This window comes from Palaemon carinicauda, chromosome 13 (assembly GCF_036898095.1).
Source record: "Palaemon carinicauda isolate YSFRI2023 chromosome 13, ASM3689809v2, whole genome shotgun sequence".
NCBI lineage: Eukaryota > Metazoa > Arthropoda > Malacostraca > Decapoda > Palaemonidae > Palaemon > Palaemon carinicauda.
Window position 1 is genome coordinate 98,382,026 of NC_090737.1, and position 19,834 is coordinate 98,401,859.

Genomic DNA, 19,834 nt, shown 5'->3' on the forward strand with positions numbered 1-19,834 from the left:
CCCACTGGGAGGCAGACCACTCCCTGCACTCACTACACGTATTCTCTTTATCACACCGTCGGCCTCGACACTGCGGGCAAAGGGTGTGAGGATCTGTGTCCACCGCCGACATAAAAGTACCACAAGGGCGGCCGGCAATTCCAGGGCACTTGCGCTTAGTGAACAATAAGGGTGAGGTCAACTTCAAAACACACACACACAAACTGAAAGAAAAAGCAAAAAAAGATTAAGGCTGTCAACGAGGACGATGGACAGACACGTCTGTTCATCGCCGGAGCCAAAAGTGAAGTGAAGCAAATCACCGGTGTGTGGGGGGGGAGGGGTAGCAAGCTATCCCTTCCCCTACCCCCGCTAACTAGCGCGGGGGTAGTTAACCCTCGTTAAAAACTATTGGCTCGTCATTTCAGCTACGCCGAAAGGTAAACCCAATGTAAATAGCGTGGTTTGTATTTCGGTTACGGAACAAAGTAAACTTTGGCTTTTCTTAGTCAAACACCTAATCACAAGAAGCCAATATCATAAAAGGAATAATGTAAGCTACATACAGTAATTCCCACCAAAGATTATTAGGATAGAAGGAATAACATAAGCTATCCAATTCTCACCCCAAGATTCCAAACTCCTCACCAAATCACAACTGGAGCTTCAAAACAGAATTAGCAAATTACTATATGAATACCAAATTAAGTGTAATATAACAGCTAACCCTAAGCTTATATGTTGTATGCAACCTTATCTATAAAAAATAAAGTTCTATTAAAAAATGTTTCGAAAATAATGACTTGGAATGCCACTAGGCTACAATCAGGACCCTTTCCCAGGATAAATGTGTTATGATATTAAGAAAAGTCATGATCTAACTTTCTGTAAGTGTTCGAGTAACGAGACCCTAAATAAGAAAAGACAAACATGACGATCAGGTAGCCTAACCCCACAAAACCAATTGGGTCCATTATTGTACTTCAGATTGTTTCCATTCTCTTCAAGTAAACCTTTAAATAGGGCATAGAAATATATCCTCAAAATTTCTGTCCACCAGACCTGTTCCAAAGAAGAAATATGAAAATAACATAGTAGGTCCTTGGTCTTGAGATGATTTTTGTCCCTACCATAGTAAAAGAGATAGAATTGCTTTTCCACAGAAAATTTCACATGCCTAGGCAGAACTTGAAGTTCAATGATTCACTTGGTTGAAGCCAATGCTATTCAACAGTTCATAAATTTGTCTAGGCTTAGTACATTTAAGTTACTGTTGTATAATAATTAATTACCAGTAATTAATATAAACAAGAGCTTTATAATACTATTATGTACTTCAAATTTCTATAAAAATTAGTTACTTGTGCCTTACCTTGGTAATCTCATAAACGTGATCATGACCACCCAAAATTAGGTCAATTTCTTCCACATTTTCAGCTAATCTAATGTCATTTGGTGTTCGCATGTGTGTAAGAGCAATAACATAATCGCAACCCTGCAAGAAAGATATCAAAATTATATTAGTTTATAAAATAATCAGAAGAAAATTAGGATACACAAAATGAAAACAATGACTTTTTCAGTACGCCATTTATAATTTCATAGAAATCATTAATCGTACTTAATACCAATGCTGTAACATTCGGTACTCTATTAAAAATTATATGGGTTATACCCACTCTGACCATATTGATACATGTATATTCAAGCCCTATTTATGTCTCTAGCATATCATTACTTCTTATATCGTTTATCTATTTCCTTATTTCATTCCATCACTAGGCTATTTTTCCCTGTTGGAGCCATTGGGCTAATAGCCTCTTGCTTTTCCAACTAGGGATGTAGATTGGTTAGTAATAATAATAATAATAATAATAATAATAACAATAATAATAATAATAATAATAATAATAATAATAATAATAATAATAATAAAGGGATTTTGACGAAGAAAAAATCTATTTCTGGGCGAGGGACCTGTGTCGCCCAGTGAAATGCTCCTTATAGCACCATTTCTAAGGTATAAATACTGCTAAATATACCAGAGAAAAAAGTTGCATGGAATGCCAGGAATATACCCAGCTCGCTCACCCTTATAGGGTGTCGGTACAGTAACTGGGGCGTGTTAAAACCACTATCAGAGGTCCCTTAACAATTAGTCTTCTCCTTCCTCAACATCCCCCATTACTACAAGGTGCCGTTCTACATCCGACTACTGCCCGCTATTACGGCTACTGCCCCCCCCCCCCTCCCCCACCACCACCACTACCCACGCTTCTCCCATCTTTCCTTCTATAGCACCGTGATATCAACACGCGTTCTTGTGTTCGGAACCTTTATTTTGTGTTTAGTGAAGATGTCTGAGCTTCTGGAGACTCCTACTCCAAGTTAAATATTGCAATTATCAATTTTGATGAGCTGAGGTAGCGACACTCGTAAAATTTTGATAATATTGTTAATTTTAGTCTCGTACAGTGTCATATGATGCCTCTCCCCTGGCAGCCATTTTGGTGTCACTACCTCCGAGAGCTTCATGCTTACTTGACGACTTCCAATTAGTTCCTCATACTAATTGTAGTCTTGTTATTTAGTTCTAGACATCTTATAAAATGATTAATTATAGTTATTTAAGTTTATTAAGGTTTGAGTATTAGTTAGGCTATTTTAACGTTTATGTGGTTAGCCTACCCGACCGGGCCGTATGCGGCTTTGGAAGGTAGCCTACGCTAGTGAGTTCCCCTTTTGATATACATATATTATATCTAGTTTAAGACGTTTACAATCGAATACGCCACTGCCGGGAGGAACTTCCGGGCAGCGTGGTTTTGTCATCGATACCAAATACAGTATCTCTAAGTTTACTGGCATGTTTTATTCCATTTATCAATGGTAGCAGAGCGTGGTTCGGGAGAAACTCGAAAGGATTGAGCGTGACCACTTTCTGGTCAGATGTGTTTGACCTCGAGTATGAGTTTGTGACAAGAGTGTGGCGAAATAAGTGGAAAAGTGCCGAGACAGTTGGAGTGCGTGCGAGTCAAAATGGCAACCGTCGGCCTACAGAGTCCCTAATATCGCTTAAGTGAGTGAATGTCTGATGCTTAATGTTGTGAAATTGTAGCTTCAGTGTATTGTGATATCGTGATAAGTGGTTGAGTGCAAAGCCTAAAGCGACGATCATAATGGCGACTAAAATACAGCTGCCTAAGTACTCAAAAGAGAAGGAATACGAAAGATACAAAATGGTACTGCTGGCATGGAAAACAAGTGACTGATATTGCCGCAGAAAAGCAAAGATTTGTGATCGTGTTGTCCCTGCCCGAGGTGGATGAACAAGGGGTGAGAGTGGGTATTCGATGAATTAGGGGTCGAAGGACTTTCGGGCGCTGATGGCCTCGGGAAATTGATAGAACACCTTGACAAGTGTTTAGGTAAAGATGATCTGGCGGACTGTCGGGAAAATACGAGGACTGTGAGGATTTTAAGAGGGAACCTACCCAGGCTATAGCCGAGTACATCTCGAAGTTCAACCAGAAATATAACCGTATAGTGAAACCTAAAATGACATTACCGGCAGCCATTCTGGCCTTTACCTTAAATTGAAGGGGGAGCATGGTGGAGGCATTAGTAGTGGAGTGACAGCTGCAGCGGCCATTAAGTTGGAACCGGCTCTTGTAGCGAGCGAAGATGAAGCGTTTTGGAGTGCCGGAAATGCGAGACGTGGTTTTGATAATTATCGCGGTCGAGGCAGACCTTGGGCGCCAGGAAGTAGTGGGTCTGCAGGCAGAGGTGGCGTACGAGGCAATCAAGGATGGCGAGGCAAGGCCTTGCACGTAAGGGGGCGCTGCTAAATCCAGCGAGGCAGAGGAGATCGGAACCTGAACCCCACGGGAGCAGACGGAAACGTGATGCTATGCAACAGATGTGGATCTTATCGCCATTTGCTCGCAGACTGCCCAGACAGTTGGGAGAATCAGTCGGCCCATATCATGCAGGAGGAGACAAACAACGAAAATGACGTGGGAGTATTGTTCGCCAGTACGGAGAGGGACGCAGAAAGTGTATTACTTCTGAACGATAGGGGCAATAGAAGCAAAGAGGTGTGGCGATGTGCAGTACTTGACAGTGCGTGTTCAAGCACTGTGTGCGGTTCAGAGTGGCTTGATGACTATTTGAGTTCTTTAGATGCTGAAGATAGAGCCAAGGTGGAGAGGCATGACAGTTCGGTGGCGGTGAGCGCTTGCCATCAGAGGGGGCATTCAAAATCCCAGCCAGACTGGCGGGTAAGAACATAATCATCAAAACGAACGTTCTGAGTTCAGATACTGTATTCCACTGTTGCTCTCAAAGGATGCTATGAAGAAGGCTGATCTGAGTCTAGATCTGGTGAGGGATAGGGCCTCCTCTATGGGTGTTGATGTTGCCCTGAGCGAGACATCATCGGGACATTATTGCATTCCCATCTGCAAGTGCGATGAATCCACAGTAGAAAGCGTGTGCACAGTCGACCTAAGAAAACTCAGAGAAAAGGAGCTTCACAGGACTCTGTTAAAGTTACACCGTCAATTCAGACATCCTCCTCCCCACAGACTTCAGAGATTGTTGGAGGATGCTGGTGTGTGGAAAGCTGAGTATGGTAAGATTTTGGACACGATTCGAGGACAGTGTGAGACCTGCAAAGTATACCAAAAGACACCCTCGCGACCGATCGTGGCCTTGCCTATGGCCACTCGTTATAACGAGAAAGTGTGCATGGATCTGAAGAAATGGGAGAATCGTTGGATTCTTCATATGGTGGACATGTGGTCCAGGTTCTCAGTGTCTGTGTTTGTGAGCCAAAAAAGGCCATGTGACATTATTGATAAGATAATGATGTGCTGGGTAGCAACATTTGGTGTGATGAGGGGTATCTTGACAGACAATGGGGGTGAATTTTCATCACATGAGATGAGGGAGGTATCGAGTGTGTTGGATGTTATCCATCACACCCCGGCAGCAGAAAGCCCATTTCAAAATGGTCTGTGCAAGCGTAATCATGCCATCGTCGACAGCATGCTGGTAAAAATTAGTGAACAGTGTCCTAAAACCCTGGTTGAGGAGTTTTGTTGGCATGGGCTAACATGGCCAAAAACTCCCTCCAGATGTGGCATGGATTCAGTAGTTACCAGCTCGTATTCGGCCAAAATCCAAATCTACCTAACATTATGCATGAACAGCCAAGCACTTGAGGGAGCCACATCCAGTGAGATCTTAGCCAGACATCTTATTGGTATACACGCGGCTCGGAATGCATTCATTGAATCAGAAAGTGACGAAAGAATTTGGCGGGCTCTTCGGGGGGAAAATTCGGGCTTCTGAGGAGAATTATGATCCTGGAGATTCAGTATACTATAAGAGGGAAGCGCACAATAGATGGTTGGGCCCCGCTAAAGTCATGTTTCAGGATGGCAAGGTGGTGTTCATTCATCATGGGGCAGTGTATGTGAGTTTCTCTGAACAGGCTAACAAGGGCAAACAGCACGATGGGGACAAATCAGAATGAGTCTGGTGACAAAGTGACAAGTGGAGTACATCGGTTCAAGCTAGATGTGGTGAGAGATGAGTCTCAGAATGAGGTGATAGAAGAAAATACAGAGAAGGAGAGCGTAGGTGAGGAGATATAGGAGGTAAACCACACCAACCTGAAGTGGTGGCAAACAGTGTAGCGGGTCCAGAATCTGCAGTGACAGTGGTCGGTTGTGATAGGGGAGAGGGAATCAGGAGAATTCAGACAGGGACAGGCAGATTGGATTTAAGGAGTAGTGATAGAATAGAATACCGACCCGACAGTACAGGCCAATGGTTAGCAGCCACCATCCTGAGCCGAGGAGGTAAAGCGACAGGTGGAGGATGATAACGGCACAGTGAAGGGTATGAATCTTGATGTGGTGGAATGGCACAAGTTAGAAGAAGATAAGGGAGATGAAGTTTATATGGTGATGGTGCCCAGAGAAAGGCAGAATGAGAGTGAATGTGTAAAGGCCAAGGAAGTGAGCTTGCTAAATTAAGGGAATTTGGAGTGTACGAGGTTGACAGTTTCAAGATATCCACCCCATGGGTGCTATGGTATAAGGGTGAGGAGATAAGAACTAGGTTAGTGGCCAGGGGGTATGAGGATGAGCAGAATTTCCCTAAAGATTCGCCAACTATAGAAAAGAGCACTATAAAGATAGTCATTGCTGTAACAGCCCACAAAGGCTGGGAGATTCAGCCCACAGATATCAAGTCGGCTTTCCTGCAAGGAAAAGAAATGGATAGCGAAGTGCACCTGACTCTCCCTCCCGAGATCAGATATGAAGGGAAAATTTGGCGATTAAAACACTGCTTATATGGTCTCAACAATGCCGCTGGGCAGTTCTATCTGAGTGTGGTGATGTGTCTGAGAGAGACAGGATGCATGCAAAGCAGACTTGATCCTGCCCTGTTTCTCATGCATAGTGAGGGAGAGCCGATAGGCTTCATAGCTTGTCACGTGGACAATTTTTTACATGCAGGGACGGATAAGTTTGAAGAAATTGTCATGAACAAATTGAGGACTCGATCTCTGGCAGGAAAAATTGAAGGGTCCCACGTCAGGTATGTGGGTATGGAGGTGATAGAGTGAATCGGGCATCAACCTGGATCAGTCAGAATATGTGAGGACTGTTGAAATTGGAACGGTTAACTCTCAGAGGGCTGCATGTAAAGACGATGACCTGGATAGAAATGAACAGACAAGTCTTCCGACAGCTCGTCGGGAGACTGAACTGGGTGGTGCAAGGGTCGAGGCCTGACATGGCATTTGAACTTATAGAGCTGAGCACTAAGCTGAAACAGGCAACCGTAAGCAATCTGTTGAGAGCTGTGAAGGTCATCAACAGGCTGAAAAGCGAGCCCCGCAGTGATATGCATACCTAAGCTTGCTGAACCCAGGGAATGGAGGCTGATAGTATTTACCGACGCTGCCATGGGCAACCTGGGTAACGCAGGGAGCATTGGGGCACAAGTCACATTTCGGGTGGATCATGCAGGAAAAGCATGTGTGGTAAGCTAGAGCGGTAAAAGGATTAAAAGAGTGATCTAATCCACTCTGTCGGCTGAGATGCCGAGTCTGCAGCAAGGCATTGATGAAGCCTTATACGTGAAGGAGGTCATCATGGAAATCGTAGGTCGGAAAATCCAACTTCTGATTACAGTAGTGGATTTGTGGACAACCGGAACGTTGTCCAAGCGCTATACTCCACAAAAATGGTGGAGGACAAAAGTCTTCGTCTTGACATAGCAAGTGTAAGACAGTCACTGAAAGATGAGGAAATAGTGGAAATTGGCTGGGTGCCCGGTGGCAAGCAGCTGGCAGACTGCATGACTAAGAGGGGAGGTTACTGGTTACAGGTTGTTGGGTGTTTTGTCGCAGGGACGTTTGCCTAGGTTCTAAGTTTAGAATATGTTATTTTTATTAATAAAATAAATTTTTGAATATACTTACCCGATAATCATGTAGCTGTCAACTCCGTTGCCCGACAGAATTCTATGGAGGGATACGCCAGCTATCACAATACTAGAAGGGGGTGTACTTACCAGCGCCACCTGTGGCCAGGTACTCAATCATTTGTTGTTGACACCTCCTCAATTATTCCTCGGTCCACTGGTTCTCTCTGGGGAGGAAAGGGAGGGTCGATTAAATCATGATTATCGGGTAAGTATATTCAAAAATTTATTTTATTAATAAAAATAAAATTTTTCAATATTAAACTTACCCGATAATCATGTAGCTGATTCACACCCAGGGAGGTGGGTGAAAACCAGTGTACAAGATTAAAGGATAGCTAAGTATCCCATATTTCATATAACAGTTATCTCAAATAACAATGAAATAATAAGTACCTGGTAAGGAAGTCGAATAGAACCGTTACTCTGCCTCTTTATTTAAAGTTCGTCTTCCTTACTGAGCGCAGCGTTCCTCTTGGAGGCTGAATCAACCCAAAGGTGCCAAAGTACACGGGGTTGCAACCCCTACTAAAGGACCTCTACCAAACCTTTAACCCAGGCGCTTCTCAAGAATGAATAGACCACCCGCCAAATCCAAGGATGCGGAAGGCTTCTTAGCCTACCGTAACAACCATAAAAAACAACAATAAAAGTATTCAAGAGAAAGGTTAAAAAAGGTTATGGGATTAAGGGAATGTAGTGGCTGAGCCCTCACCTACTACTGCACTCGCTGCTACGAATGGTCCCAGGGTGTAGCAGTTCTCGTAAAGAGACTGGACATCTTTCAGATAAAATGATGCAAACACTGACTTGCTCCTCCAATAGGTTGCATCCATTATGCTCTGCAGAGAACGGTTTTTATTAAAGGCCAACGAAGTAGCTACAGCTCTTACTTCGTGGGTCCTTACCTTCAGCAATGCAAGGTCTTCCTCCTTTAAGTGAGAATGTGCTTCTCTGATCAGAAGCCTTATATAGTACGAAAGCCCATTCTTGGACATGGGTCTCGAGGGTTTCTTGATGGCACACCATAAGGCTTCTGACTGTCCTCGAATAGGTTTAGACCTCTTCAGATAATATTTGAGAGCTCTGACAGGGCAAAGAACTCTCTCTAGTTCGTTACCTACCATGATGGAGAGGCTAGGTATTTCGAACGATCTAGGCCAAGGACGTGAAGGAAGCTCGTTCTTTGCTAGGAATCCAAGCTGAAAAGAACATGTTGCAGATTCGGTTGTGAAACCAATGTTCTTGCTGAAGGCATGAACCTCACTGACTCTCTTAGCTGTTGCAAGGCAAACGAGAAAAGCAGTCTTGAGGGTAAGATCCTTGAAGGAAGCTGACTGGAGAGGTTCGAACCTAGATGTCATAAGGAACCTTAAGACTACGTCTAGATTCCAGCCTGGAGTGGAAAGACGACGTTCTTTAGACGTCTCAAAAGACTTGAGAATGTCTTGAAGGTCCTTGTTGGAAGACAGGTCCAAACCTCTGTGGCGGAGAACTGAGGCCAACATGCTCCTATATCCTTTAATCGTAGGTGTTGAAAGGGATCTCTCATTCCTAAGATGTAGAAGGAAGTCAGCTATTTGGATCACAGAGGTATTGGTAGAGGATATTGAATTGGCTCTACACCAGCTTCGGAAGACCTCCCACTTAGACTGGTAGACTCTACGAGTGGAAACTCTTCTAGCTCTGGCAATCGCACTGGCTGCCTCCTTCGAAAAGCCTCTAGCTCTAGCGAATCTTTCGACAGTCTGAAGGCAGTCAGCCGAAGAGCGTGGAGGTTTGGGTGCAACCTGTCTACGTGAGGTTGACGTAGAAGGTCCACTCTTAGAGGTAGAGTCCTGGGGAAGTCGACTAGCCATTGAAGTACCTCTGTGTACCATTCTCTTGCAGGCCAAAGGGGAGCAACCAGCGTCAGCCGTGTCCCTTCGTGCGAGACGAATTTCTGCAGAACTTTGTTTATTATCTTGAACGGAGGGAATGCGTACAGGTCGAGATGGGACCAGTTCAGAAGAAAAGCATCCACATGAACCGCTGCAGGGTCTGGAACAGGGGAACAATAAAGCGGAAGTCTCTTGGTTATGGAGGTGGCAAACAGATCTATGGTAGGTTGACCCCACAAGGTCCAAAGTCTGTTGCACACACTCTTGTGGAGGGTCCATTCCGTGGGAATGACCTGATTCCTTCTGCTGAGGCGATCCGCTGAAACATTCATATCGCCCTGGATGAACCTCGTGACCAGAGTGAGGTTTAGACCTCTTGACCAAATGAGGAGGTCCCTTGCGATCTCGTAAAGGCTCCTCGAATGGGTCCCTCCTTGCTTGGAGATGTAAGCCAAGGCTGTGGTGTTGTCTGAATTCACCTCCACCACTTTGCCTAGCAGGAGGGACTTGAAGTTCAACAGGGCTAGATGAACTGCTAACAGTTCCTTGCAGTTGATGTGGAGTAATCCTTGTTCCTTGTTCCATACTCCTGAGCATTCCCGTCCGTCCAAGGTCGCACCCCAGCCCGAGTCCGATGCATCTGAGAAGAGATGAAGATTGGGGGTCTGGATGGCCAATGATAGACCCTCCTTGAGAAGGAGATTGTGCTTCCACCACAGGAGAGTGGTCTTCATCTCTTGGTTGATAGGGATAGAGACTGCTTCTAGAGTCGAGCCCTTGTCCCAATGAGCAGCAAGATGGAATTGAAGAGGGCGGAGGTGGAGTCTTCCTAGCTCGACAAACAGGGCCAGTGATGAGAGGGTCCCTGTGAGACTCATCCACTGTCTCACTGAGCAATTGCTCCTCTTCAGCATGCTCATGATGCACTCTAGGGCTTGGTTTATCCTGGGGGCCGATGGAAAAGCCCGAAAATCCTGACTCTGAATCTCCATTCCCAGGTACACAATGGATTGGGAGGGAATGAGTTGAGATTTCTCTATATTGACTAATAGACCTAGGTCTCTGATTAAGTCTAAAGTCCAATTGAGGTTCTCCAGACAACGACGACTCGTGGAGGCTCTCAACAGCCAGTCGTCTAGGTAGAGGGAGGCTCTGATGTTCGATAAGTGTAGGAATTTCGCTACATTCCTCATCAGATGAGTAAAGACCATAGGAGCTGTGCTTAGGCCAAAACACAGGGCTTGGAACTGATAGACAACCTTTCCGAAAACGAATCTCAGGAAAGGTTGGGAGTCTGGATGAATGGGAACGTGAAAGTATGCATCTTTCAAGTCCAACGAGACCATCCAGTCCTCCTGTCTGACCGCTGCTAAGACCAACTTGGTCGTCTCCATCGTGAACGTCTGCTTGGTGACATACTCGTTGAGAGAGCTGACGTCCAGCACCGGTCTCCAACCTCCTGTCTTCTTGGCCACAAGAAAGAGACGGTTGTAGAAGCCCGGGGATTGATGGTCCCGGACTATAACCACTGCCTTCTTCTGCACCAGTAGCGACACCTCCTGTTGCAATGCTAGCCTCTTGTCCTCTTCTTTGTAGTTGGGAGAGAGGTTGATGGGCGATGTGGTCAGAGGTGGTTTGAGGCAGAATGGAATCCTGTAACCGTACCTCAGCCAACTGACAGACTGTGCGTCTGCACCTCTCTTCTCCCAGGCTCGCCAGAAGATCTTGAGTCTGGCTCCTACTGTTGTCTGGAGAAACTGAGAGTCAGTTCTTTCCCTTAGATGTCCTGGATCCTTTCCTAGACTTGCTCCTGTGAGAGTCTGGACGGGAGCTTCCTCGGCTGGGGGCTCTACCACGAAAGGGCGGTATGAACCTCGTAGCCGGGGTATCAGCCACTGGGGAGCGATAAGTCTTGGGGACTGAGGTGGCAACCTTAGACTTACGAGCCGATGAGGCTACAAGATCGTGCGTGTCCTTTTGTATCAGGGCAGCAGACAAGTCCTTAACTAGCCCCTCGGGAAAGAGGAACTTTGAGAGTGGAGCAAAAAGGAGTTGTGACCGTTGGCAAGGTGTAATGCTGGCAGAAAGGAAGGTACACAGTTGTTCCCTTTTCTTCAACACCCCTGATACACATAACGACGCTAGCTCGCCCGATCCATCTCTGATGGCCTTATCCATGCAGGACATTAATAGCATGGCAGAATCTTTGTCCGCAGGAGAGGTTTTCTTGCTGAGGGCCCCCAGGCACCAGTCGAGAAAGTTGAACATTTCAAATGCTCTGAACAACCCTTTCAGTAAATGATCCAGGTCTGAGAAGGTCCAACAAACCTTCGAGCGTCTCATAGCAGTTCTCCGAGGCGAGTCCACCAGACTTGAGAAGTCAGCCTGGGCAGAGGCAGGTACTCCTAAGCCTGGTGCTTCCCCTGTGGCATACCAAACGCTAGCTTTCGAAGCAAGCTTCGTTGGAGGGAACATGAAGGAAGTCTTGCCAAGGTGTTGTTTAGACTGCAGCCATTCCCCTAAGATCCTTAAAGCCCTCTTGGAGGATCTAGCTAGGACAAGCTTAGTATAGTTGGACTTAGCTTGTTGTACGCCCAGCGAAAACTCAGATGGTGGAGAGCGGGGAATAGCAGAGACAAAGTGGTCTGGGTAAATCTCCCTGAGTAGAGCCAAGACCTTACGAAAATCAATCGACGGTGGAGAAAGCTTAGATTCGTCCACGTCTGATGAGGGATCAAGGTGTGCCTCCTCATCATCCGACACCTCATCAGCAGAGTGTAGCGAAGCGATCGGACAAGAATGCTGAACCGCAGAGTCAGAACGGGTAGGAACAATAACAGTGGTTTCCTCTTCCAGTAACTGTTGAGGGAAAACCTGAGGCTCAGACTGCAAAGGCTGAACAACAGACGAAGCAGAAGGCAGGCGCATGGGTGAAGGAGGTTGACTCTTAGCAAGAGAGGTTGAACCCAAGGATTGCACTAGCTGAGCGGAGGACGGAGGCGGAGTAGTCCGTTCCTGTTCCTGTGAGATGAGCGGAGCATGATGAGGTTGAGGCTGCGCAGAACAAGGTAAAGTTCTCGCAAGCTGAGGCTCCTGAGGCGCAAGTCCAGGGTGTAGAGGAGCTTGCCTTGAGGAGGGTTGAGCTCGCTGCAGCGATGGCTGAGCAGACAGACTCACGGAGGGGAGAGGTTGTTGTACCCCAACCGAGAGTTGCACCACTGGTGGAGCAGCAAGGGGAGGCGGAGGAAGAGTGGAATAACTCTCCTGATCCCAAAGCAAGGGTTGCCTTAAAGAAGGCTGAGGCTGAACACCACTGGGAACAGCGAACTCCGAAAGTGGCTCAACATCGTACGCCTGGCAGATGGTGCTGCGACCAGGCGGAGCAAGCGCAGGCGGGGCGAGCACAGGCGGAGCGAGAACAGGCGGAGGGAGTGTAGGCGGAGGCGGAGGTGCAACACTCTCAGCCCGACACTCACGCATCAAGTCCGAAAGCTGAGCTTGCATGGACTGAAGCAGGGTCCACTTGGGATCGGCAGAAACGATAACAGACTGAGGTAAAGTCTTAACAGTCGAGCTCTGTTTTGGCAGAACCTTACTCCTCTTGGGCGGAGTACAGTCGACAGATGACTGAGGCGAGTCAGAGCTGAGCCAATGACTGCAACCTGGCTGAGCACTCGCGGACTGGACTCTACGTTTAAGCGGTCTCGAGACCTGAGACCAACGTTTCTTCCCTGCCAGTTGATCAGCGGACGAGAATAAGACGGGCTCAATCGTCTGCAGGTGGGAGTGACGGTCTAAGGAAGACACGCCCGCAACCACCGAGGATAGTTCTGTGCGCCTAACAAGGCCTGTCGAACCCTTAAGCCCTTCGACATTGCTTCTCCCCTGGGCATGGGAGCTTGCAAGAGGTCCCGGACTGGGAGGACGACTGGCTCGCACAGAAAAATCCTCACGCACCACACTGGCACCACTAGCACTTGGCACTGCACCGACACTAGCACTCGTCACAGCACTGGCACTAACTCCACCCACTGCACTCTTGACCTTCAGTTCTTTAACTTCGGCCATCAGAGACTTATGGTCACTTACCACTGATTCTACTTTATCGCCTAAAGCCTGAATAGCACGCAAAACAACTGACATATCAGGCGGAGGGCACACAGTAGGTTCGGGGGTAGCCACTACAGGGGTAGGAAAAGGTAGGGGATCATGAGGTGAGGAAAACATAGAAGAGTGAGAAGAACTCCTCCTAACTCTACCTCTCTCTAACTTAGATGAATATTTAAAAGACGGACAAATTCCAATTCCGAAAGTCCGGCGCATTCCTCACATCGATTTTCTAACTGACAGGGCCTGTCCCTACAGTCAGAACAAGCGGTGTGAGGATCTACCAAGGCCTTCGGAATACGCCTATTGCAAGACCTACATCGTCTATGGGAGGGGGCTTGCGAAATGTCAGACATCTTGTAATCCAAAGAGTTAGCCAAAGGGGGATCCAAAAACAAGCAAAATTCGTTAACCGTTATATCAGTATTATATAAAAGCTATCTAGCTAATATAAGAAGGATTCCAGTAAAGCGACAGCCGTTAATCTGAGAGAATACTTCACCAAATATCCGTGAATAAACTCGAAGACCATAAGCGTATCCCAGAACGTCTAGCCGGAAGCACGACAGAGGAATAATTGAGGAGGTGTCAACAACAAATGATTGAGTACCTGGCCACAGGTGGCGCTGGTAAGTACACCCCCTTCTAGTATTGTGATAGCTGGCGTATCCCTCCATAGAATTCTGTCGGGCAACGGAGTTGACAGCTACATGATTATCGGGTAAGTTTAATATTGAAAAGTATGGCTTTCAAGCTTTGATACAATTATGTATATGTCCATACATGTTTTAAATTTACAATTTTAAATGTATACATATATGAGAATTTGTGTGTCATCCATTCAAACCATATTAATTCAAATATGACTTTCTAATTCTTTATTATTTTTGTTTATCCAAGATAGCATTGAATGTTTCCTATGATCTATACGCAGTGCTTTTAATGTAATTGAAAACTTATCCATGTATATCTACTCCATATGGACATATTTGCTAATGCACATAGTTTGTCACAAATTAATTCAAACTAAATACCACGCCATATTCTAAATGCCTTCTTGTCAGAAATATCGATTAACTCCAAATCACTTGAAAAGAGAGGAAAATTGTATGAATATACATTTTTACATTAGTCTTTATATCAATTTGTCATTTGTGAAGATTTCTTCAATATCATTCCAAAAGAGAGGAAAATAGTATGAATGTCAATATTGTTGTCACCAATCGAATATGCCACTGCCGGGAGGAACTTCCGGGCAGCGTAGTTTTGTCATCGATACCAAATACAATGTCTCTATTCACTGGAGTGTTTTATTCCATTTATCAGCCATTGTAGATACAAATAAAATATTCTACTGTATACAAACACCATCAACCATCAAACAGTTATAATAAGTACAGTATACAATCCACTAGTTCCAATGTACATTGCACATTGTGCAGTTTTTGTACCTTTCAAGTGTGCATGTATAGGAAGCCCTCCTGAAAGTGCCATACTTGATTGAACAGTGTGAAAACACACAAGCGCGCCGCACACACACACACACACACACACACACTCTCTCTCTCTCTCTCTCTCTCTCTCTCTCTCTCTCTCTCTCTCTCTCTCTCTCTCTCTCTCTCTCTCTCTCTCTTTTTTATTTTTGGCCAGTCACTTTCAATTTAAAGCAAAAAAAAAATCTAAATTACATTGGAAAAACTATAAAACCTCTTTATAACAAATCTACGTTATTCTGCCATAAAATACCGTTAAAACAACTTTCAAATTCATATCTATAAGTTTTTTTTAAAGTGAATTTTTTTACTATATATCTAAAATATATATCTATATCTATATAGCGCCAACGTTATCCCTGCGTGTCGTAAGAGGCGACTAAAAGGGACGGGACGACGGGGCTAGGAACCTCCTCTCCTGTATCTACATCCTGTGAGACATCGACAAAGAGATGGAGCTGGGGAGGAGAGTGACTGCTCCCAGCACTCTAGTTTTGGGGTGTTTGAATGTGCGTGGATGTAGTACGATAGAGAGTAAAAGATGTGAAATTGGAAGTATGTTTAGGAATAGAAGGATGGATGTATTGGCCCTTGTGTGAGACGAAGATAAAAGGAAAGGGTGAAGTGATGTTTGGTGAAATGTCTGGTAGAGTGTCTGGGATTGAAAGGGGAAGAGCGAGAGAGGGTGTGGCTTTATTGCTGAGTGAATGGATGACAGGTAAAGTAGTGGAATGGAAGGAGATATCATCTAGGTTAATGTGGGTAAGGGTTAGGTTGGGTAGGGAATGTTGGGCGTTTGTCAGTGCGTATGGGCCAGGTAGTGAGAAAAGTGAAGAAGAGCGGAATGAGTTCTGGAATGAATTAACTAGGTGTGTAGAAGGACTGGGTAGAAGGAATTATGTAGTTGTCATGGGTGACTTAAATGCTAGAGTGGGCGCTGGAGAGGTAGAAGGTGTCATTGGGAACTATGGCGTACCAGGTGAAAAATGAGAGTGGTGAGAGACTGGTAGATATGTGTGTTGAGCAAGAGATGGTGATAAGTAATAGCTTTTTCAAAAAGAAAGATAAAAAATAAGTATACATGGGTAAGAGTGGCAAATGGAAGAGTAGTAGAAAGGGCATTAATTGATTATGTGTTGATAACTAAAAGAATGTTTGGAAGATTGAAAGACGTGCACATGTTTAGGGGTATGGCTAACGGTATGTCTGATCATTTTTTGGTGGAAGGAAAATTAGTTGTAGCAAAAGAACGGGGGGAATAGAGTAGGTGGATGTAAAAGGGAGGTAGTGAGGGTTGAAGAGCTAATAAAACCGGGGGTAAAAAGTAAATACCAGGAAAGGTTGAAAATGATATATGATGAAGTGAAACTAAGAGAAACTGGCAATTTAGAGGAGGAGTGGAAGTTAGTAAAAGAAAATTTTGTTGGGATTGCCGAGTGATGTGTGTGGAAAGAAGGTTGTTGGATGGCAGCATGAGGAAGGGCAGTGAATGGTGGAATGAAGGAGTGAAGGTAAAAGTGGAAGAGAAAAATGATATTTTAATTATAAAATAAATTTTTGAATATACTTACCCGGTGAATATATATAGCTGCAACTCTGTTGCTCGACAGACAAAAAAACAGTAAAACTCGCCAGCGATCGCTATACAGGTTGCGGGTGTGCCCACCAGCGCCAACTGTCGGCCAGATACCATACTCGTTGTAAACAAAGACTCAATTTCTTCTCATCCCACTGCGTCTCTATTGGGGAGGAAGGGAGGGTCATTTAATTTATATATTCACCGGGTAAGTATATTCAAAAATTTATTTTATAATTAAAATATCATTTTTAAATATTTAACTTAGCCGGTGAATATATATAGCTGATTCACACCCAGGGTGGGTGGGTAGAGACCAGATAAATATGTTTACATCGTTTAAGCTAAGAGTTTTTATTTCATTTTGGAAGTTATCAATATAACGAAAACAAAATAAATAGGTACCTGGTAAGGAAGTCGACTTAAACGATTACTCTGCCTTGTAAGTACGTCTTCCTTACGGAGCCTCGCGATCCTCTTAGGATGCTGACAGACCCCTAGGAGCTGAAGTATCAAGGGCTGCAACCCATACAACAGGACCTCATCAAACCCCTAATCTGGGCGCTCTCAAGAAATGACTTTGACCACCCGCCAAATCAACCAGGATGCGAAAGGCTTCTTAGCCTTCCGGACAACCCATAAAAAACAATATTAAAAACATTTCAAGAGACAGATTAAAAGGATATGGAATTAGGGAATTGTAGTGGTTGAGCCCTCACCCACTACTGCACTCGCTGCTACGAATGGTCCCAGTGTGTAGCAGTTCTCGTAAAGAGACTGGACATCTTTCAAGTAAAATGACGCGAACACTGACTTGCTTCTCCAATAGGTTGCGTCCATAATACTTCGCAGAGATCTATTTTGCTTAAAGGCCACGGAAGTTGCCTACAGCTCTAACTTCGTGCGTCTTAACCTTAAGCAAAGCTCGGTCTTCCTCACTCAGATGTGAATGAGCTTCTCGTATTAACAATCTGATAAAGTATGACAAAGCATTCTTTGACCTAGGCAAGGATGGTTTCTTAACTGAACACCATAAAGCTTCAGATTGGCCTCGTAAAGGTTTAGTACGCTTTAAATAGAACTTAAGAGCTCTAACAGGGCATAAGACTCTTTCTAGTTCATTGCCTACGATCTCCGATAAGCTGGGAATATCGAAAGATTTAGGCCAAGGCCGAGAAGGTAGCTCATTTTTGGCTAGAAAACCAAGTTGCAGCGAACAAGTAGCTTTTTCCGACGAAAATCCGATGTTCTTGCTGAAGGCATGAATCTCACTGACTCTTTTAGCCGAGGCTAAGCATACCAGGAAAAGAGTCTTAAGAGTGAGATCTTTCAGGGAGGCTGACTGTAAAGGCTCAAACCTGTCTGACATGAGGAATCTTAGTACCACGTCTAAATTCCACCCAGGCGTAGCCAAACGACGCTCCTTAGTGGTCTCAAAAGACTTAAGGAGGTCTTGCAGATCTTTATTGTTGGAAAGATCTAAGCCTCTATGCCGGAAGACCGATGCCAACATGCTTCTGTAGCCCTTGATAGTGGGAGCTGAAAGGGATCGTCCTTTTCTCAGGTATATAGAGAAAATCAGCTATTTGGGCTACAGAGGTACTGGTCGAGGATACAGAAACTGACTTGCACCAGTCTCGGAAGACTTCCCACTTCGATTGGTAGGACTCTAATGGTAGACGCTCTCCTTGCTCTAGCAATCGCACTGGCTGCCTCCTTCGAAAAGCCTCTAGCTCTCGAGAGTCTTTCGATAGTCTGAAGGCAGTCAGACGAAGAGCGTGGAGGCTTTGGTGTACCTTCTTTACGTGCGGCTGACGTAGAAGGTCTACCCTTAGAGGGCAGACTTCTGGGAACGTCTACTAACCATCGAAGTACCTCGGTGAACCATTCTCTCGCGGGCCAGAGGGGAGCAACTAACGTCAACCTTGTCCCTTCGTGAGAGGCGAACTTCTGCAGTACCTTGTTGACAATCTTGAACGGTGGGAATGCGTAGAGATCCAGATGTGACCAATCTAGGAGGAAGGCATCTATATGTATTGCTGCTGGGTCCGGTACTGGCGAGCAATAGATTGGAAGCCTCTTGGTCAGCGAGGTTGCAAAGAGATCTATGGTTGGTTGACCCCAAGTGGCCCAAAGTCTCTTGCACACATCCTTGTGGAGGGTCCATTCTGTTGGAATTACTTGCCCTTTCCGACTGAGACAATCTGCTATGACGTTCAAGTCGCCCTGGATGAACCTCGTTACTAGGGAGATGTCTCGATCTTTTGACCAGATGAGCAGGTCCCTTGCGATCTCGTACAACGTCAGTGAGTGGGTACCTCCTTGTTTGGAGATGTACGCCAAGGCCGTGGTGTTGTCCGAGTTTACTTCCACCACTTTGCCTCGAAGGAGATACTCGAAGCTTTTCAAGGCCAGATGAACTGCCAACAGCTCCTTGCAGTTGATATGCATGCTCCTCTGACTCGTGTTCCACAGACCTGAGCATTCCCGACCGTCCAGCGTCGCGCCCCAGCCCAAGTCCGATGCGTCGGCGAGAAGATAACGTGGTTGGGTAACTGAACAGCCAGGGGAAGACCCTCTCTTAGGTTGATATTGTCCTTCCACCAAGTCAGACAAGACTTCATCTTTCCGGAAAACGGGATCGAGACCGCCTCTAGCGTCTTGTCCTTTTTCCAGTGGAAAGCCAGATGGAATTGAAGAGGACGGAGGTGTAGTCTTCCTAGTGATACAAATTGCTCCAGGGGATGACAGCCGTCCCTACCAGACTCATCCACAGCCTGACTGAGCAGCGTTCTTTCTTCAGCATCTTCTGGATGGAAAACAGGGCTTGATCTATTCTGGGGGCCGACGGAAAAGCCTGAAAAGCTTGACTGTGAATCTCCATCCCTAAATACAGAATAGTTTGGGATGGGACCAGCTGCGACTTTTCCAAATTGACTAGGAGTCCCAATTCCTTGGTCAGATCTAGAGTCCACTTGAGATCCTTCAGACAGCGACGACTGGAAGAGGCTCTGAGAAGCCAGTCGTCCAAATAAAGGGAGGCTCGGATGTCCGATAAGTGGAGGAATTTGGCCACATTCCTCATCAGCCTCGTAAATACGAGAGGAGCTGTGCTTAGGCCAAAGCACAGGGCCCGAAACTGGTAGACCACATCTTCGAAGACGAATCTCAGAAAAGGTTGGGAGTCTGAGTGAATGGGGATGTGGAAGTAGGCGTCCCTTAGGTCTAGCGAGACCATCCAGTCTTCCTTTCTGACCGCTGCTAAGACTGACTTTGTGGTCTCCATGGAAAACTTC

At 45.5% G+C, this 19,834-nt stretch overlaps 1 protein-coding gene across 5 annotated transcripts in view; it reads right to left on the reverse strand.

Annotated features, from left to right (window-relative positions):
* Positions 1-19,834, reverse strand: part of LOC137652344 (mannosylglucosyl-3-phosphoglycerate phosphatase) — a 266,291-nt gene that overhangs the window by 117,160 nt on the left and 129,297 nt on the right. For all 5 annotated transcript variants that reach the window (XM_068385696.1, XM_068385700.1, XM_068385697.1 and 2 more), the window contains exon 6: positions 1,352-1,474. In XM_068385696.1, coding sequence (XP_068241797.1) covers positions 1,352-1,474 — 123 coding nt within the window. The remainder of the gene's footprint in view (positions 1-1,351; positions 1,475-19,834) is intronic.